The sequence below is a fragment of the Anopheles merus genome, chromosome 2L (genome assembly GCF_017562075.2).
Source record: "Anopheles merus strain MAF chromosome 2L, AmerM5.1, whole genome shotgun sequence".
Classification (NCBI taxonomy): domain Eukaryota; kingdom Metazoa; phylum Arthropoda; class Insecta; order Diptera; family Culicidae; genus Anopheles; species Anopheles merus.
The window spans coordinates 31,248,509-31,264,133 of NC_054083.1; the positions used below are offsets into that span (position 1 = coordinate 31,248,509).

At 49.6% G+C, this 15,625-nt stretch overlaps 5 protein-coding genes across 10 annotated transcripts; 3 read left to right on the forward strand and 2 right to left on the reverse strand.

The window, feature by feature from the left end:
• Nucleotides 1-268: 268 nt before the first annotated feature.
• Nucleotides 269-1,316, forward strand: LOC121591447 (39S ribosomal protein L46, mitochondrial). Its single transcript, XM_041911941.1, has 2 exons — nt 269-558; nt 624-1,316. Exons 1-2 carry the CDS (start codon nt 373-375, stop codon nt 1,248-1,250), a joined length of 813 nt encoding a protein of 270 aa, XP_041767875.1. The 5' UTR covers nt 269-372; the 3' UTR covers nt 1,251-1,316.
• LOC121591450 (ragulator complex protein LAMTOR4 homolog) lies at nt 1,305-2,561 on the reverse strand. 3 transcript variants are annotated; one of them, XM_041911946.1, is made up of 4 exons: nt 2,451-2,561; nt 2,283-2,363; nt 1,614-2,181; nt 1,305-1,538 (listed from the first exon to the last, which is right to left on the reverse strand). In XM_041911946.1, the coding sequence occupies exons 3-4, from the start codon at nt 1,760-1,762 to the stop codon at nt 1,361-1,363; spliced, it is 327 nt and encodes a 108-aa protein (XP_041767880.1). In that variant the 5' UTR covers nt 1,763-2,181; nt 2,283-2,363; nt 2,451-2,561; the 3' UTR covers nt 1,305-1,360. The 3 variants fall into 3 exon arrangements, with proteins under 3 accessions (XP_041767880.1, XP_041767881.1, XP_041767879.1); XM_041911947.1 differs by having other exon boundaries at nt 1,614-2,176; nt 2,283-2,561; XM_041911945.1 differs by having other exon boundaries at nt 2,283-2,561.
• A 42-nt stretch (nt 2,562-2,603) lies between these two features.
• Nucleotides 2,604-5,260, forward strand: LOC121591444 (exocyst complex component 7). Its single transcript, XM_041911934.1, has 6 exons — nt 2,604-2,753; nt 2,814-2,979; nt 3,049-3,637; nt 3,718-4,484; nt 4,564-5,020; nt 5,099-5,260. Exons 1-6 carry the CDS (start codon nt 2,706-2,708, stop codon nt 5,199-5,201), a joined length of 2,130 nt encoding a protein of 709 aa, XP_041767868.1. The 5' UTR covers nt 2,604-2,705; the 3' UTR covers nt 5,202-5,260.
• Nucleotides 5,261-5,592: 332 nt separating this feature from the next.
• LOC121591449 (DAZ-associated protein 2-like) lies at nt 5,593-10,316 on the forward strand. Its single transcript, XM_041911944.1, has 4 exons — nt 5,593-5,965; nt 6,358-6,431; nt 6,569-6,874; nt 6,962-10,316. Exons 1-4 carry the CDS (start codon nt 5,944-5,946, stop codon nt 7,148-7,150), a joined length of 591 nt encoding a protein of 196 aa, XP_041767878.1. The 5' UTR covers nt 5,593-5,943; the 3' UTR covers nt 7,151-10,316.
• Nucleotides 10,317-11,081: 765 nt separating this feature from the next.
• On the reverse strand, nt 11,082-15,280 carry LOC121591442. Of its 4 annotated transcripts, none has more exons than XM_041911931.1 (3): nt 15,174-15,280; nt 14,524-15,075; nt 11,082-13,147 (listed from the first exon to the last, which is right to left on the reverse strand). In XM_041911931.1, exons 2-3 carry the CDS (start codon nt 15,071-15,073, stop codon nt 11,244-11,246), a joined length of 2,454 nt encoding a protein of 817 aa, XP_041767865.1. In that variant the 5' UTR covers nt 15,074-15,075; nt 15,174-15,280; the 3' UTR covers nt 11,082-11,243. The 4 variants fall into 4 exon arrangements, with proteins under 4 accessions (XP_041767865.1, XP_041767864.1, XP_041767867.1 ...); XM_041911930.1 differs by having other exon boundaries at nt 15,151-15,275; XM_041911933.1 differs by having other exon boundaries at nt 15,211-15,266.
• Nucleotides 15,281-15,625: the final 345 nt, after the last annotated feature.

Consider the following 15,625-nt stretch of genomic DNA (forward strand, 5'->3'; position numbering starts at 1 on the left):
GGTGTCGCTGTATCAAGGTGTGTAGACGCAAGGTGGCACTTGGAGAAAAAAAACCACTTTGAAATTATCGAAATCTTGAAAATGGGTTCACATAAATGAATGAATTCATTATCAAATTTCAAACAATTCAAATTAATGCATAAAAGCAAATCCGAACAATGCTAATGGATTTTAAATTCTTTTTTTCATCGACCTGATTGACATTCAAACACAAGGTACTCTGCTGTATTTTCCCAAGGTTGCTATGGTATATCGAAATTCCAAGAAAAAAACACCTTGCTGTCAAGCACGTTCGATAACAAAAACATTTCCTTGCGCAAAGTTACGCTTTTATCGTGCGGCCAGCAAAAATCTGCACAAAACTAACACAAAATGCGAATCCTCGCCCACCGTTCCGTGCTGTTCGTGTCGCGGATGCTGTCCTCCAGGGCGGCGGCAACACAGGCCACACCGGTGGCGCCACAAACCGACCAAAAGTGGGACCTGTACGCCGGTGTGCTCGTGGAGCGGCTACCGATCGTTACGAAAACACTCGATCCAATAGAGGCTAAATTTAAGGTACGTTTCGGCAGCGTACAACGATTCACCTCGTAGTGTACTAATGGTCTTCGCTTTCGCCACAGGAAATGCTGAATCAGATCGAGCTAGAGAAAAGTCTTAAATCCAACCACGAACTGCGGAAAGAGACGGAAAAGCAGCAGCTGGAGCTGCTCAAGGCAGGCAAAATCGATCTCGACTCGGAAGCGCTCAAACAAACGGCACAGGATCTGGAGGACGCTTACAATGAGGAGTACGCCCGGTTTAAGCCGGCGCCACGGGTCACCGAGGCGGACAGCAAGAACGACCTCCGATCGCTGGACCGCAAGCTGGAGCAAACGCTCGTCCTGCTGGTGGAGCAGAAGCTGGGCAGCAAGAGTCACTATCTGCTGCCGCAGGGGCTGCACCGGAAGGGCGAATCCCTGCGCGAGACGGCCGAACGCACGCTGAAGGAATGCTGCGGCGACAAGCTGCAGGTCACGTTCTACGGCAATGCCCCAGTCGGTTTCTACAAGTACAAATACCCGCCGAGCGTGCGGAACGACGGGGCGGCGGCGGTCGGCGCGAAAGTGTTTTTCTTCCGCAGCGTGGTTAAAGATCCGAGCCGGAACGTTGGAAGCGACCAAGTGAAGTACCAGTGGCTCAGCCAGGATGAGCTGCAGAAGCAGCTGCAGCAGCCGTACTACCAGAGCGTTTCGCAATTTCTGTTATGAAGCTTTTTGGCGGGAGGATTGTAATGTTAGCGCAATAGTAAAGAAAGCACGTGGTTAGAAAGTAAAGCGGGTCGAATCGTTTATTTTAGTTCCGAAAATCGCGCATAAAATCAGGCCAGTATCGAATGCCCGTCCGACTCGAGGGTACCGGTAGCGTTCGCATCCGGCCTGTTCCGCTTCTTCACGACGTAAATGCGTTTGTTCGAAAGGCATATGGTGTAGCTGTGGTCGGCGAACACGATCGACACTTTCCTGCACGAGCGTGCACTGAATACAGCTGGATCGACACTGGAAAAGAGAGAAAAAATGCATTTCAGTGCACCAAGATCCGAGAGTGAGTTACCGGCATGTCCCTCGCGGTACCTTTCGGTGAGCGTTAGCAGGTTGCTTATAATGTTCGCACTACGCTCATCGTTTTCCAGCTCGCCGCCGGAAGCGTGCACGGACCCATCCTCGGACAGGACCAGATAGCCGAGCTGATCCGGCAGCGGATGACGGTCCAGGTCCAGCATCGCGATGCTGCTACTTTCACTATCACAGACTACGGCAACACTCGGGCAACGGCTCTTGACGGTGGCCCGATGCTGCTGTGGCGACGGCGACGACTCACCTACCACCACCACCTCCGTGAGATTCGACACGGACAGATAGCCACAGCTGGCCGTGGGCGAGAAGCTAGTGCTAGTGCCGCCGGATGCGGTCGTCGCGCTGGTGAGCGTTAGCTGCCCGATGCGGTTAAATTGTCAAATGAAAAAATGCGTAAACAGCCGGAACGCTACCAGGAGCCAGTATTTGATAGTGCTCATCAACTACGCCGCAGAACCCAACGAATCGTGGGCCGTTCGAACGGTGTGTGTATTTTGCGTGCGATGCCGAATGCAACGTGGTGCATATATGCGCAACTACGGATGAATGTTTTTGCTTGCCTACACTGAAAGATTTGATGGAAGAGAAAATTTTTTTTTATTAAATTTCCCTATCGGTGTGTGTCGCCTGATCACTATCGATTTTTTCTAATGTCTTCTTACTGACCTTCTAATGGTGCCAACGCAGAAGTCTTCTTCTGTGGACAATCATCTATTGTGACGCGCGACTAAATGTAAACAAACAGCACTGCAGTCGAAAGCAATCGTGAAGAAACGAAAAATGCCACGATAATAATTAATGGCGCTATTTAAACCTATCCTCCCTTTAACTCACTTCCCGCAGCAATTGTGCTCTCTTTACCCTGAATGGGCCATTTCCACATTGAACAACAATTCACAGAAAACTGCCCACTGCAGTGACGGAATCGACGAAGTAGCGCAACGTTTGCTCGATTGTTTTGCTGCTCGCGCTGTCAAAGCAGTGATTCATCGAGTGTATTCTCGTATTTGTTTTCGTCACCACTGCGGCGGTGGGAGGTTTCGCTTGTGATTGCAGGGAAAAAAAGGACAGTGAAATTATTCATTAACCATGAGCACCCTAGAAAACACGCTCCAGATTGAGATTAAGCTAGAAAAGGTACGTATTTTAAACCACATACACGAACCGACGAATCAATGGCGCTCTGTTTTGCTGCAGGAAAAGACCAATCAAGCACTGCTAAAGGACCATGTCGAGAAGTATTCCGAACTCACGCAATCCATGTCCAAGATTCTGAACTCGTTCGAACAGCGGCTGGGAAAGCTGGAGCACACCATACTGCCCGTGTACAATATTACAAAGAACCTGCAAAAGCAGCAGCAGAGTAAGGCCCGGCTTGGGATACATTTCCACTGTGTAACCATTTGCTGACCTTTTCCGCCCCACTTTGCAGATCTTGACAGCACGCTGCAATGTATGGAGCAGGTCCTGTCGCACTACGACGCTTCACAGGATGTGTGCAATCTGATCCACCAGGGACCGTCCGAGGGCAACATTGGGTCGTTTTTGGACGGGTTGAACAAGCTGAAGAAGGCGAAGGACTACTTCCTCAACAATAATCCGCAGAGCGTGGAGCTGGAGAACGTGACCAGCCTGTTCAACAATGGTTGCGAAACGTTGAACAATCACTTCAAATCGCTGCTGAAGAAGCACAACGCTCCGCTGAAGCCGGTGGACCTGCTGGACATGATCTACATCGAGGAGGATTCGTCCAACGAGGACTGTCCCTCGATCAAGCAGGTGCCGCCGAGTGCGCGGGAAGAGCTGAACGTGATGGCGCAATGGCTGGACAACAACTTGCGCCGCGAGTACGTGCAAATCTTTGGCGACGAGCGGTCGGAGGTGATTATGCGATCGTTGCAGAACTTGAAAGACCACCAGAAGAGCGGTAGCTGGGGCAACGAGCCACTGCGCACCAGGCACGGATACGGTCGGGTGGAAGCGGGCGTCAAGAAGACAACCTCGGCACGGTTGCAGCAAATGTAAGAGAGCCTGGAGCATGCGGAGAAAGCGTGGGAAATTTCCACACTCAATTAATCGTTTCCGTTTGCTTTTTCTTTAGCTTCGAACGAAAGGCCAACAAAATGTTCATGAAAGCATCGCAAACGCTCGGCCAGTCGGCGGGACTGGCGATGCGAAAGAACTCGTCCTTCGGCGACATCCTGGCGGCGGAAGAGTACGGCAACGACAACGACCAGGAGCTGGAGAAGTATCTCGTCCTGCTGCTCGGCCTACAGAAGCTGCTCGTGTGGGAGCGGCAGCTGCTGAACGATATTGTGCCGCCGTCCCGCCACAACGAGGTGTTTTCCCGCCTCTCGCAACCATCGATCGAGATGGTGGTGAAGGATGCGGAGCAAATCACCTCGAAAGTGATGCGCAGCATCGGGCGCAAGGAGTGGTCCGCTGCGCTGGGCATATTTTCCGCCCTCAAGCACGTGCAGATACTGCAGCCGGACATCGACCGCATCTGCGACAGTACGCAGAAGCAGCAGCTGTCGGGTGTGCTGAACCGGCTGCAGCAAACGGCCTCCAAGGCGCTGGAGCAGTTCATCGAATCCGTGCGCAACGATGCCGGTGGTGGCGGCATGGTCAGCATGACGTCCAGCACGATCAGCTACGGCGGCGGGTCGAGCGTGCCGCGCGATGCGACCGTGTACGAGCTGACGTCCAACACGATCTGGTTCTTGGAGCAGCTGCAGGAGCATTGTGACACGATCGGGGGGCTGCTTCAGACCGAGGCAATCTATACGAACGATCTCGATCGTATCGCGTCACAGAAAGCGCTGACCATGGAGCAGAAAAATAAGGCCCTGCTTGGCATTTATGTCCGTAAGTGTCGAGCTGCAATAGAGCACATGTAAAACACGAACCGGGTGTATGTAAAAATGTTTGCTCCATTTTTTCACAGGCAAAGTGCTGGCCGAGTTGAACTACACGATTGCAACGAAATCGGAACAGTACAGTGATACCGCCACCAAGCAGCTGTTTAAGCTAAACAACACGCACTACATCTTGAAATCGCTGCAACGGTCCAGCCTGATCGAGATCGTGGCACTGACCGAGCATGACTGCGAGCGTCGCTACCAGAAGATGATACAGGATCTGAAGAAGGCGTACCTGGGCTCGTGGTCGAAGATGCTCTCCTTCATTCACCCGCTGGACGATATGCCGCGGCCGATCAATGGCAAGGTGAAGGACAAGGAGCGGGCCACCATCAAGGATCGATTCTTCAACTTCAACAAGGAGCTGGACGAGGCGGTAAAAATACAGCGAGCCATTTCCGTGCCGGATGTGCTGCTCCGGGAGGGCATCAAGCGGGACAATACCGAGCACATCGTGCCGAAGTACAATGCGTTCTTTGAAGGGTAAGTGCATGAGGAGGTTTTTTGCTTTTGAAATGATTGTACATTAAAATAATCGATTTTTTCTGTCTTTTTCTTCAGATATTCCGATGTGCAGTTTAGCAAGAACATCGACAAGTACGTAAAATACCGCCCATCGGATGTAACAACCATGTTGAACAGCTTTTTTGATGATACTGTTTAAAATGTATTCCAAACTAGATTTAGCGAACAGAACAGTTAAAACATATTTATGATATTGAATCTTTCCAAAACCGATTCACCTTAAATCTGGCAACCGAAAATCCTAATTCAAATTAGATTACTGGAGCTGATGAAGTTTATTCCGGAAATTGTATATTTTCACCGTTTTTGAACTCCAATTCTGAGAATTGTAGCAAAGAAACCCATACCGAAAACCCCAGAACAAATTCTGAATGATTTCTACCTGCGCAATTAAAATGCATAATTGTCCACTCCGCATGTCCCAACCTTGCTTTACTTTGCCCCAGCTGTCAAAGTGCGTTTTTTCTTCACCCTTTCCTGTCAATCGTCCTGTCAACTTCGCCTTGCGGTGGGGATGAGGCCACCTCTCAGTTTCGATTCGCTCGGCCCGCAATCGATATCCAGTTTCACAAGAAGCAACGCGAGTCGAACCAAACTTTGTATTTATTTTTAATACAAGAAAGAAAAACGCTGTGCCCACATTTAGCTAAACTGTGTTTAACCGAGTTGCATTAGTGATAAACGCCAGTTAACAGTAGCTTTTAGTAGCGAAATTGAAAGTCTACGAGCAAGGCAGCAAAGAAGCAAAGAGACAAACGCAACGCCTGTGCAGTGTGTTTGTGTGCGTGCGTGCGTGCGAGTGTGTGTGAGAGAGAGAAAGAGGAAAAGAAATTTTTCCTCATCTACTAACCAAAACAAACGCACAAGCACAAATTGCAACCATGAACAACAAAGGAGTTAATGGTAAGTCGTTTCTCATTTGCCAAGAAAGCTATCTAATGCGAGGGAAGGCGTGCAGTTGGACAAAGAGGGAGCAGGTCTGCTTCCTAGAATCGTGCAAATTCGTCATCGATGATGATGATGATGATTGTGAAATTGTAGTTCAATGTTTCACCGTCACCGATTGGCGGAAGAGGCGGAATCCATTTTTCTGTGAATTACACATAAATATTAGCAAAAGGCAGCAGAAGTAAAAAACAAAACAAAAATCCTTTAAACGTTATTCTGATCGTTTCTAAAGTGTCGCTATTGTTTTCGTTGTTTACCTAGTTTTTGCACAAGTATTAGTGAGAAAATGTAGGAAAAGTTAGATCAAGACAGCCGTGGTAAATCCATCTTTGCTTCTGTATTTACAGGATATCCAACGTATGACGCCGTACAGCAGGCCGCACAGCAGGCTGCATATCAGCAATACATGCATAACAACCAGGTGAGTCACTCGCGCACACACACACGAGCAAGCACTCGAGCCCCACGAGCGCACTTCTCCTTATCGCCTTTCCCTTCTAACCCGTTTTATCAACAATAATAACTCACGGCCTTTCGTCTCGCACCCGCCGACTACAGATGCACGCACATGCACAACTTCCGCCTTCGTACAACTCGGTGGTGACCAGTATGACGCCAACCTACCCGCCATATCCGCCCGGAGTCGTGCCCCAGCCGTACTACGCCAACAGCTGGAGCGTGAACCCGTCCCCCCAGGCCCAGTTTGCCCCGCAGCCACCGCCGTACGCGAGTGCACCGGCGGCCGTTGCCGCCATCCCGGCACAGTCGATGCATCCGCAGATGTACCAGTACCAGATTGCGGCCGCTCCACCGCCCCAGGCACAGCCACCGCAGGTCTACCAGACGCCCGTCTATCCGGTGCAGGTAAGCTGTTTTTGTTTTGGTAGAAAATTAAAAAAATGAAAATGGACAATTCAATAACTCTACTCCTCCACTGCCACATACACACAGGGTGCCATGTTCGATGCCGGTGCGCGGTTCGGCAAGACCGGAGGCCAGCCAACGATTCCACCGCCCCCGCCCGGGATCGCCCCGAACGCGGCCCAGATGGCCTCGATGCACGGTCAGCAGGTGATGATGGCCAAGAAGAAGAACAACTTCCTGCACGGTGGCAACGGGGGCGGCTACACGTTTTGGTGAAGTGTGACATAGCGTGTGTGTGTGTGTGGTGCTGTGATGCACATGCAGCCTTTTTGGTGCATTTCCGGCAGTAGGTGCCATGGGATGAAAGCGTGGGGAGGGGGGGGGGGCATGAGGAGTAGGGAGCAGGAACAAACAAACCCGTGAAGTTTCGGGTACCCGTTTAGAAGGGAGTTGAAAAGGCTGGACACGATTTACGAGAAGACTGCAATCCTAAGGAGAGTGACGCACGCGAATAGGAAGCTCTGTTACCAGTGGGGGAAGGGGTGAAATTGGAACAGTTTGCGGGGGGATTAGTGGGGGGCAGCATGTAATGTGAGCATTGCGAAAAGAACGCATAGAAAAAAAAGAAACGTTGCCGCGCTCGGGTGAACGTTTTGGAGCGTTCTTACACGAAAGACTTGTAAGTTGCTGAAGGACGAACATCAAACCAGTGGAGCCGTTTTGGGTTTCTTTTGAACCTTTTTTTTCTTATATCGTATTATATTTGTATCCGTTTGATGTTGTTTGCAGACGGCATTTTTCCCTTTCCTTTTCATTTACGTTACGAAAATCTTACTGTAAAAAAACAACTTTATATATTACCTTTTATTATGAACTTTTCCACTTTCCCCAGTGAATACATTCTTTTCAAGCCAGCACGATGATTTTTTACAGTTTGAATACTTTCACTCTCAAACAAGGAAAAGTTTGTACTCCAACCTATTCTTTTTGAATCCTAAACGGCACAGAAACATAAACGAAAACTTGTGTGTTCAAATGAAGAAATGAAATGTGCAAGCGAAATGAAAAACAAATTAAAAGCAGAACTACATTGAAATCTGATCATGAGGCACGTGGTTTGTAGTGCGCGTGTTAAATGTCGATATTGAATCGAAGCATAATAACAATACCTATACACTGACCCACACACTTAACAGACTGCTCAATATAGCAAACTTTATGAAGAATTAAAACAAAACAAAAAATACAAAAACACACACACACACTCCAGGCATATGGAACATGACGCACAGCGAAGTGGGGGAGTCGAAGAGAGATGGGTGCTAGACTTTATAGAAAAGACGGGGTTGGGAAGCGGTCGAAGCGCACGTTGGCAGTGTAGGCAGAAGAGCAGGCATGTTTAGTAAGTAGCAAAATGGTTAATGGAATTCTCTATTACTTAGAGTGATCGATACCCTTGTTCAATGCAAAAGGGACGAAAGGAAGGACACTGAAATAGTTACAATCTACCAAGCAAATAAAGCATTTAAACAACATCATCATCAAACAAAGTCATATAGGGAAACGGATCAGACAAAATCAGACAAAACGCAATAATAGCGGCAAACGAAGCGGGAAAACGAATCGTGTATGGTACTAGTGCCCTTTACCTTTTACCGCCTACCTTCCCTCAGTATATACATACATATATATATACAAATATTACATATAACTCCTCACATTTAGAGATGACCTCTCTCCCGCGTGTGTTCATCAAGCGCGAAAGGACCGAAACGGACAAGAAACGGAGGAAACAAAGCGCGCTAACTAAGAAGCAATCTTCGAAAAGCAAACATACACACACGCACAAGCACGTGTAATCGTGCCCGGTGCGATAGATAATGCAATACAGTATTGCCTTTTGTGTTTTGAATTTGTTTGCTGTTTTCGGTCGCCGCAGTGTTGCCGCCCCGTTATAGTTGTTACGAAAATCTTACCCCTCCCCAGAAAATCGTATTGCCCGCATACAAGAAGGAACTCAACGTGTTACTTGCTTTGTGATAGGAGAAGGGGTTGTCTAGCTAACTTGGTCGAAGGATAAGTGAAAGGTAGGCAGGACCGGCACTGGCCTGATGGAAGAAAAGAGCAGCAGAAAGCAAAGCAGTCGAAGGATAAGTGAAAGGCAGGCAGGACCGGCACTGGCCTGATGGAAGAAAAGAGCAGCAGAAAGCAACCGTTAGAAGAGTTCAAAACCAAGCGTAAGACTCAGTACGAAGTGGCACTTCTGGTCCAGTGTCCAGACTACACCATCTTTCTTTCCTCTTTCGCGAACCAGTCAGAACACCGGCCCAGAAGTATTCGTGTGTGTGTTGAGAAGGGCGACCAAATTGAAATGACCAAAATTAGAAGACTTTGAACGGAAACGAAAGCGCTAAATTAAACACACACCACTAACACGCAAATGAACACATAAGCGTGTGGGGAGAAGTGACTTGAAGGAAGTCTCTTAAAAATCTAACAATTCCAAACAACAAGCCTCTCGGTGCAGCGTAAAGAAAAAGAAAGAAACTAGCCAGAAAGTAAAGCAATAGAGGAAGAGGAGTGGCAGTAAAAAAACAAAAAACAAAAGAACGCAAACGAATCGCGACACATTCAATTCAATTATAGCAAGTAGTAGTTTAGCGGAAAATTGCAGCGAGTTGAACGGTTTGATAAATAGAACACATTGGAGTGTAGGCAACGGCAGACGGTAAACAAAACGAAAAAGGAAGAAAGGGTCCTTGAGTGAAAATAAGGAAATTGATTATTAAAATCCACAATCCCACAAGTGATCTAGTTTGGCTGAGAAACTTTATTAAAAAAAGAAAAACAACAAACAAACGAAACTATATATACTTATACATAATATTATACGTTAAAATCCATATTCAGGAAAGGATCGGATCGAGCACGAAGATGGAACAGAAATGCATGAATGAAACGGAGAAAGGATGAACATACGCACCTATTGCTTATTGCAAAACAAAACAAAAACTCGTAAAGGAAAGGAATGAGAATTGCAGAAAGGGAAACGGTCGAAACGAAGGGATGCTTTAATATTAGCCAAAAGCGTGTGAAGCGTTGTAGTAAAAGTACCTAAGGTAGGGCCGGTAATTTACTAAACTAATGAAGTTGGAAGCATATGCCGAAGGAAAGAAGGAAAATGGCACGACGAAGGCGATCCGGTAACTGAGAAAGTGGGATTTAGTTTTGTTTCCATTCCGTTTCATTTGATATCTTTTATGTGTGTTTTGTGTGTTTCCGTTTCGTTTTTTTGAGTTTATTTGAATGTGGGCAAAGAAGAAGAAGAAAAAACGCACCTTTATATCTCATTTCTCAAAAAAAACCCCGCGCGCCTAGGTAATTCCAGTTTCGTTTCCACCAACGAACGTCGGTTGCATAAATATATATGTACGGCATGTGATGCGTTTGTTTCCTTTTTTGTTTGTTTTATTTAGTGGCAATCCGGGCAAATGTACGAGGCAATCCAAGCAAAAGGAAGTAAGCAAAAAGTATTTCAACAAAACTGATAAACGAATAAAGTGAAATTGAAAACACAACCCCTATCAAGCTTCCAAAGGTGGTGTTGGGTACGCTCAATGAAAGAAAAGCTGCATTTTGTATGCAGCGTTAATAGCGAAGGAGTGAATGAAATGTCTTTTACATGGTAGCATAACGGAGTGATTGTTGAAGGTGTACAACAGTACCGTTTAACGGTTTTAGGCTGATGAATGAAGTTATTCATTTTTTCGTATTTACTACTGTTTTAATGCTTTTTACATTATTTTTCTAGGCTCTGATAGTTCAATGCCATCGTCTTTTGGTAGTCTTTTAAATTACTTGTATATGCCAGACGGAACCTCTACCCAACAGGGAACATGTAATGCAACCTTCACGGGCTTGGTTGTTCGGTGTCATTCACTTGACATGAACAACCACTTGAAATCTGGCGAATCTTACACGCGAAGGAGCATGATGAATATCAGATCACGTTGAGGACTGCTCGAGAGATCCGATTTTTTCACATTTCGGCAGTTGTTGCGTGGATGGAGCAAGGAAACTGTCCGATGGTATCAGTCTTACCCCATTGGACGAAACATAAATTCGAAGACAAATCTTACAATTCGTGTGAAAGAGGTACGTGTCGGGACAAAACGCTCAGTTTGAGTCAAAGAAAGCAACGCTGTCCTTAAACTTCCATTAGGTCGTTCCATGGAAGATGGCTATTTATTGGTTCCATTTCTATAAAACTATCATATCTTCATCGTAAAGTGTAATGTAGGTTGTGAAAACTCTAGTAACTTAAAAAACATGCTCACGCTGCAACTTAACTTCAACGCAATTGCTTTCCTCACTTCTGGCGACGAGATTTTTGCTCCGAGCCACTCCCACCAGCCGCACTACTACAACTACTACTACCGCTAGATGATTCCGCCTTTCCGCCCTTCGCCTTTTTAGCCTTTTCCTCGTCCGACGTGCCGCTCACTTCCTCCGTTGCGGTTGCGGTCGCCGTTTCGTTCGTACCCTTCGCTGCCGATTCTTTCCTATCCGTGGCAAGCCGGAGTTTTCTTTGCCTGGCCGTTAACGGTGATGGCTGTGGCTTTGGCTGTGCTTTAGGTGTTTGGTCGGTCCGGTCATCGCTTTCCTTTGGTGCCGTTGATGCGCTCTCTTCGCCGGATGCGGTGGTGGTTGTGTCGTCTGCATCCTTGGGCTGGCTGTTTTCCGTTGCGGTGATGGTAGTAGTAGTAGGTTCCTCTTTTTCTGCAGCAACACTTGACTCCTCCGTTGCTTCTTCTGTTTCTGCTATTTTCTCTTCCTCTTTTTTGTCGCCCTCGGCACCTTCCTTCGGTTGATCGGGAACGGTGGAAGGTTCGGCCTGCCTTTCGTCAGTGGTTTCCGTTTCCATCGCTTCCTTGACGCTTTCAGCCGCTTCTGTCGATGTGTCCATCCTTTCCATTTCGCTCACCTGCTCAGCGGCAGTTGTTTCGTCCGGCTTTTGCTTCTTGTTGGGAATAATACTGACTGGCAGTAGACTCTCTTCTAAATCGACCATGCCATCATCCGTTTGGTCGACGGTAGCAGCAGCAGCAGCAGCACTGGTGACATTGTTTTCGATTTCCTTCGCTTCGGTTTGTTCCTTCTTCAATTCGCCTTCTGCTGCTTGCTGTTCGGGGGCAGGTTGCTCAGCCGGAGCATCTTCCTGCATCGCCATTGCTGCCCGGGACGACCGTGTATTGCGGACCCGCGGTACCGGCGTTACCGGTTCCGTTTTGATCACTTTGCGCTTGTTGTTTTCCGCTTTTACCGAAGCCTTGGCGTCCACCGTACCATCGCCACCTGCCTTCGGCTCCACCTTCACCGCCTTCTTGTCCTCCTGCGTGCTGTCGTGCGCTGTAGCGGCGTTCGTCTCATTCGCCGCTTTGGCGGATGATTTTTCCGCCCCGGCCACCACCATCACCGGCGGCTCCATCCCGCTCACCTCGCCCTCTCCCTCCGATTCCGATTCGTACTTGCGCTTGTTGAACGATCGCTGCGCCGGCAGCTCCATGTGCAGCGGGCAGGTCACGTTCTCGAACAGGCCGGCCAGCGGTTCCTGGCACACCACGCCACTCTTCTCGATGCCGCACGCCCGGAACAGCACCTGCTTCTTGTCCTCCAGGATGTGCTTGCGGCAGTGCTTGCAGCAGGGCAGGGTGCGCTCCCCGCACTTCACCCCACCCTCCGTGTACGCACACTTGGGCAGCGAGGGGGGTTTCTGCTGCAGGCCCTCCGTCGCTTTGGCCCGCTTCTCCAGATATTTGCGCTGCAGAATGGCTTCCACCCCGTGCTTCCGGTGGTACCGGTTCAAACCCTTCAGCTGCTCGTACAGCATACGCTCGCGGGGCGTCTGCTTGACCTGATCGAAGATGCTGCAGTGATAGTCGCGCTCGGCCCGCTGCTCCCGCAGATAGTTGCGCCGGCGCTCGCGCAACACGTGCTGCAGGCGGTGGATCTGCTCGATGTAGAGCGTCTGCAGGCGGGTCAGCTTTTCCTTCGTGATGCGCGTCGCCTCTTCGGCCGTGTAGATGCCGGCGTGCTTCAGCGGGTCATCGCTCTGCGAGTCGACGCTCTCGTTGTCCGAGTTGTCCATCTCGTGCGCCTTCCAGGTGGAGCCGTACGTTGGATTAACCAGCGCTTCATCCTCGTCGCTCGAGTCGGACGCATAGTCGAGGATGATCCGGCCGGCATCGTTCACCGTCGTAACATCGACGTCAACTGGGAAATGGTGAGAGAGAAGGAGTATTTCAATCATTGATGGCGCTATAAATACTTCATACTGAAAGGTCATTGTTAACGTATACATTGACTAGTCTAGAAGCTTTCAAATTATGCTTCTTAGAAGAAGCTTACAAAAAAAAAACAAGCTAATCGATCGTTTGTTTCGTGCAAAATGTCCAAACAATAACAACTCTTTGTGCAGAGACGTTGGGTTGTCTGATGCGGAATAAATCAAACGATTGATACAACCACTACACATTCATCCCGGAACTGGTCCGTCCTGCACAATATAAATAATACAAAGCCTGCCGCCTGTGCGTAATATAAAAGGCCCGTGCAAAGTGCGCGGTAGGCTCGGAGAACACAACACAGCAAGAAAATGAGAGGACTTGTACTCTTCACGCTGCTTGTCGCAGGAACGGCCCTGCTGGCCAGCGGACAGACTATTAACGTCGGGATAACGACCAACTCGGACGGTTCGATCACGCTCGCCACATCGGACGGCTCGCAGAGCGTCACCATCGCGGCCAACTCTCCGAACCTGCTGGCGGAACTGACCGCCATCCTCAACACGATCATTGCCAACGCCCTGACCACCACGGTTGCCACAACGGCGGCAACGACGGCGACCGCACCAGTTACCGCAGCTACGACGGCAGCAACGACGGCGGCCACGGCTGTCACGGCAGCGACGACGGCCGCTACCACCGCTCCTACGACGGCTGCCACCACGACGACCACAACGGCAGCTCCGACGACGACTACTGCCGCACCGGTTACTGGGTCGTGCGGTCGGGGTGGTGGCTACCGGACGGGTCTTGGCTTTGGTATCGGCGCTGGAATTGGCATCGGTGGCTTCCGTTTGGGCGCCGGGGTGTATGGAGGTGCCCGACCCGGTACCGGTATTGGTGGCAACTTCGGCACTGGTGGAACGATCGGCACGGGCGGAAACATCCCGACCGGTACCGGTATCCTTCCCGGTGCAATCAATCTAGCCGGCCGGGGCCTCAGCTCTGGCGTAAACTTGCTCGGTAATGTGATTGCCGCCAAGACTAACTTCGAGGGACGCACGATTTACAACGGCGGCACGATTGGCGGTGGACTGGCCCAGGCAGCGGGCAGCCTGATTGGCGGTGCAGCCGCCGGTTTGGGCAATATGGTGGGCAGCGTGCTCGGCGGAGTGCCTCGCGTTGCCGGTTCTGCCTCGCTGAATGCCGGTGCCGGCCTGTCTTACCAGCGACCGTTAGTGTATGGTTAAGCATTCATCGCCACTTGCCAGAAACAATATTCGATCGATAAATACAAAATACACTAAAATGCAAAAAAAAAAAAACTTGCGCAAATCGCATAAGGGCTGCATAAGGGTCACTCACCGAAAGGATCGACCGAGGGCGTTACAACGTCCACATCCGTGTCATCATCGTCCTCGTGTACGGTTATCTTCAGCGGTGTGCTGCTTCCCAGGTAGTGCTGCTTCACCTTGTCCACCTTCACGTGGTGCGTTAGCCCGTTCAGCAGCGTTTCGGTTGTCTCCACCGGCACCAGCTTCCCGATCGTGGACTTGGTCTTGATCAGCTGCGTCTGGCGGCTGTGCTCGAAACAGTAGTTGGAGCCGTAGTCCCGCTTGGCGTCGTACTTCGGCGACGGCTCCAGGCAGCGGCGCCCGTTCGCGAACTCGTACTCGCACTGCTTGTACGGTGCGTCCGGGTCCTGCAGGATGTGCCGGAAGCAGTAGGCGTACGAGTCGACCCGGGGCAGCGTACACTCGTACTGTGTGTTGGAGCAGACCTTGGCCTTTTCTTCGATCTCTTTCTGGATCTGGGTGCGGAGAGCCTGTGCATGGTCCATCGCTTGGCTGGAGGTGCCCGGGCTCGGCCCGCCGCGACTGCCCGTACGTCCCGCGTGTAGGTGTGTCGGTCCCATCGCTGCCAAAACGGAGGCACGAATAATTGATTAGCAATTAGCGAGACGCTTGCGAGGTTAAAGATGTGTTCTGGTACCAAAAAATACAATTCCCGCGTACAATCAAAGAAATGTTGTTGGAAAGCAATAATATTTACGCAGAGCTTGGAGAAACACACACTCTTCTGGCTGAAATGACGCTTCGCATTGAAGATATTTGACGTTTGAAGAAAAAAAAAATAGGCGTTCGTTGACAGCCCGCTGCGCAGATTCGAGCAGTTTTCTGCGTAGTTTTTTGCGTCGTTTTGTGTCAAAAAATACGCAAAAAACAGCCCCCTGTGCAAAGCGACGGAAGAAATCATGCCCTTTCGCGCATTTTCTCAGGCCTTCTTTTTCCCTCCTACGGCAAATTTGTCGAGCAGCGTTTCGAGCTACCCGTCCCTGACTCTGCATCATACCCCTCGCCTGAGGGGGCTGTCGAAGGTTTAGTTGTGTTGGTGCGTCAGACGGCCAATCGCTGTCAGCCGTCGTCCGTGCTTTTTCGCTCCATAGCGCTATCTCTTTCTCGCGTGT

What these genes read in the sequence shown, in the direction of transcription:
- LOC121591447 (XM_041911941.1), top strand. Translation starts at nt 373, where the DNA reads ATGCGAATCCTCGCCCACCGTTCCGTGCTGTTCGTGTCGCGGATGCTG. An exon ending in CAATAGAGGCTAAATTTAAG is followed by an intron (nt 559 to 623) that starts GTACGTTTCGGC and finishes CTTTCGCCACAG; the next exon opens with GAAATGCTGAATCAGATCGA.
- LOC121591450 (XM_041911946.1), bottom strand. Translation starts at nt 1,762, where the DNA reads ATGCTGGACCTGGACCGTCATCCGCTGCCGGATCAGCTCGGCTATCTG. An exon ending in CTGCTAACGCTCACCGAAAG is followed by an intron (nt 1,539 to 1,613) that starts GTACCGCGAGGG and finishes TCTCTTTTCCAG; the next exon opens with TGTCGATCCAGCTGTATTCA.
- LOC121591444 (XM_041911934.1), top strand. Translation starts at nt 2,706, where the DNA reads ATGAGCACCCTAGAAAACACGCTCCAGATTGAGATTAAGCTAGAAAAG. An exon ending in CCTGCAAAAGCAGCAGCAGA is followed by an intron (nt 2,980 to 3,048) that starts GTAAGGCCCGGC and finishes CCCACTTTGCAG; the next exon opens with ATCTTGACAGCACGCTGCAA. An exon ending in TACAATGCGTTCTTTGAAGG is followed by an intron (nt 5,021 to 5,098) that starts GTAAGTGCATGA and finishes CTTTTTCTTCAG; the next exon opens with ATATTCCGATGTGCAGTTTA.
- LOC121591449 (XM_041911944.1), top strand. Translation starts at nt 5,944, where the DNA reads ATGAACAACAAAGGAGTTAATG. An exon ending in AATACATGCATAACAACCAG is followed by an intron (nt 6,432 to 6,568) that starts GTGAGTCACTCG and finishes CGCCGACTACAG; the next exon opens with ATGCACGCACATGCACAACT. An exon ending in CGCCCGTCTATCCGGTGCAG is followed by an intron (nt 6,875 to 6,961) that starts GTAAGCTGTTTT and finishes ACATACACACAG; the next exon opens with GGTGCCATGTTCGATGCCGG.
- LOC121591442 (XM_041911931.1), bottom strand. Translation starts at nt 15,073, where the DNA reads ATGGGACCGACACACCTACACGCGGGACGTACGGGCAGTCGCGGCGGG. An exon ending in GCCCTCGGTCGATCCTTTCG is followed by an intron (nt 13,148 to 14,523) that starts GTGAGTGACCCT and finishes ACCATTTCCCAG; the next exon opens with TTGACGTCGATGTTACGACG.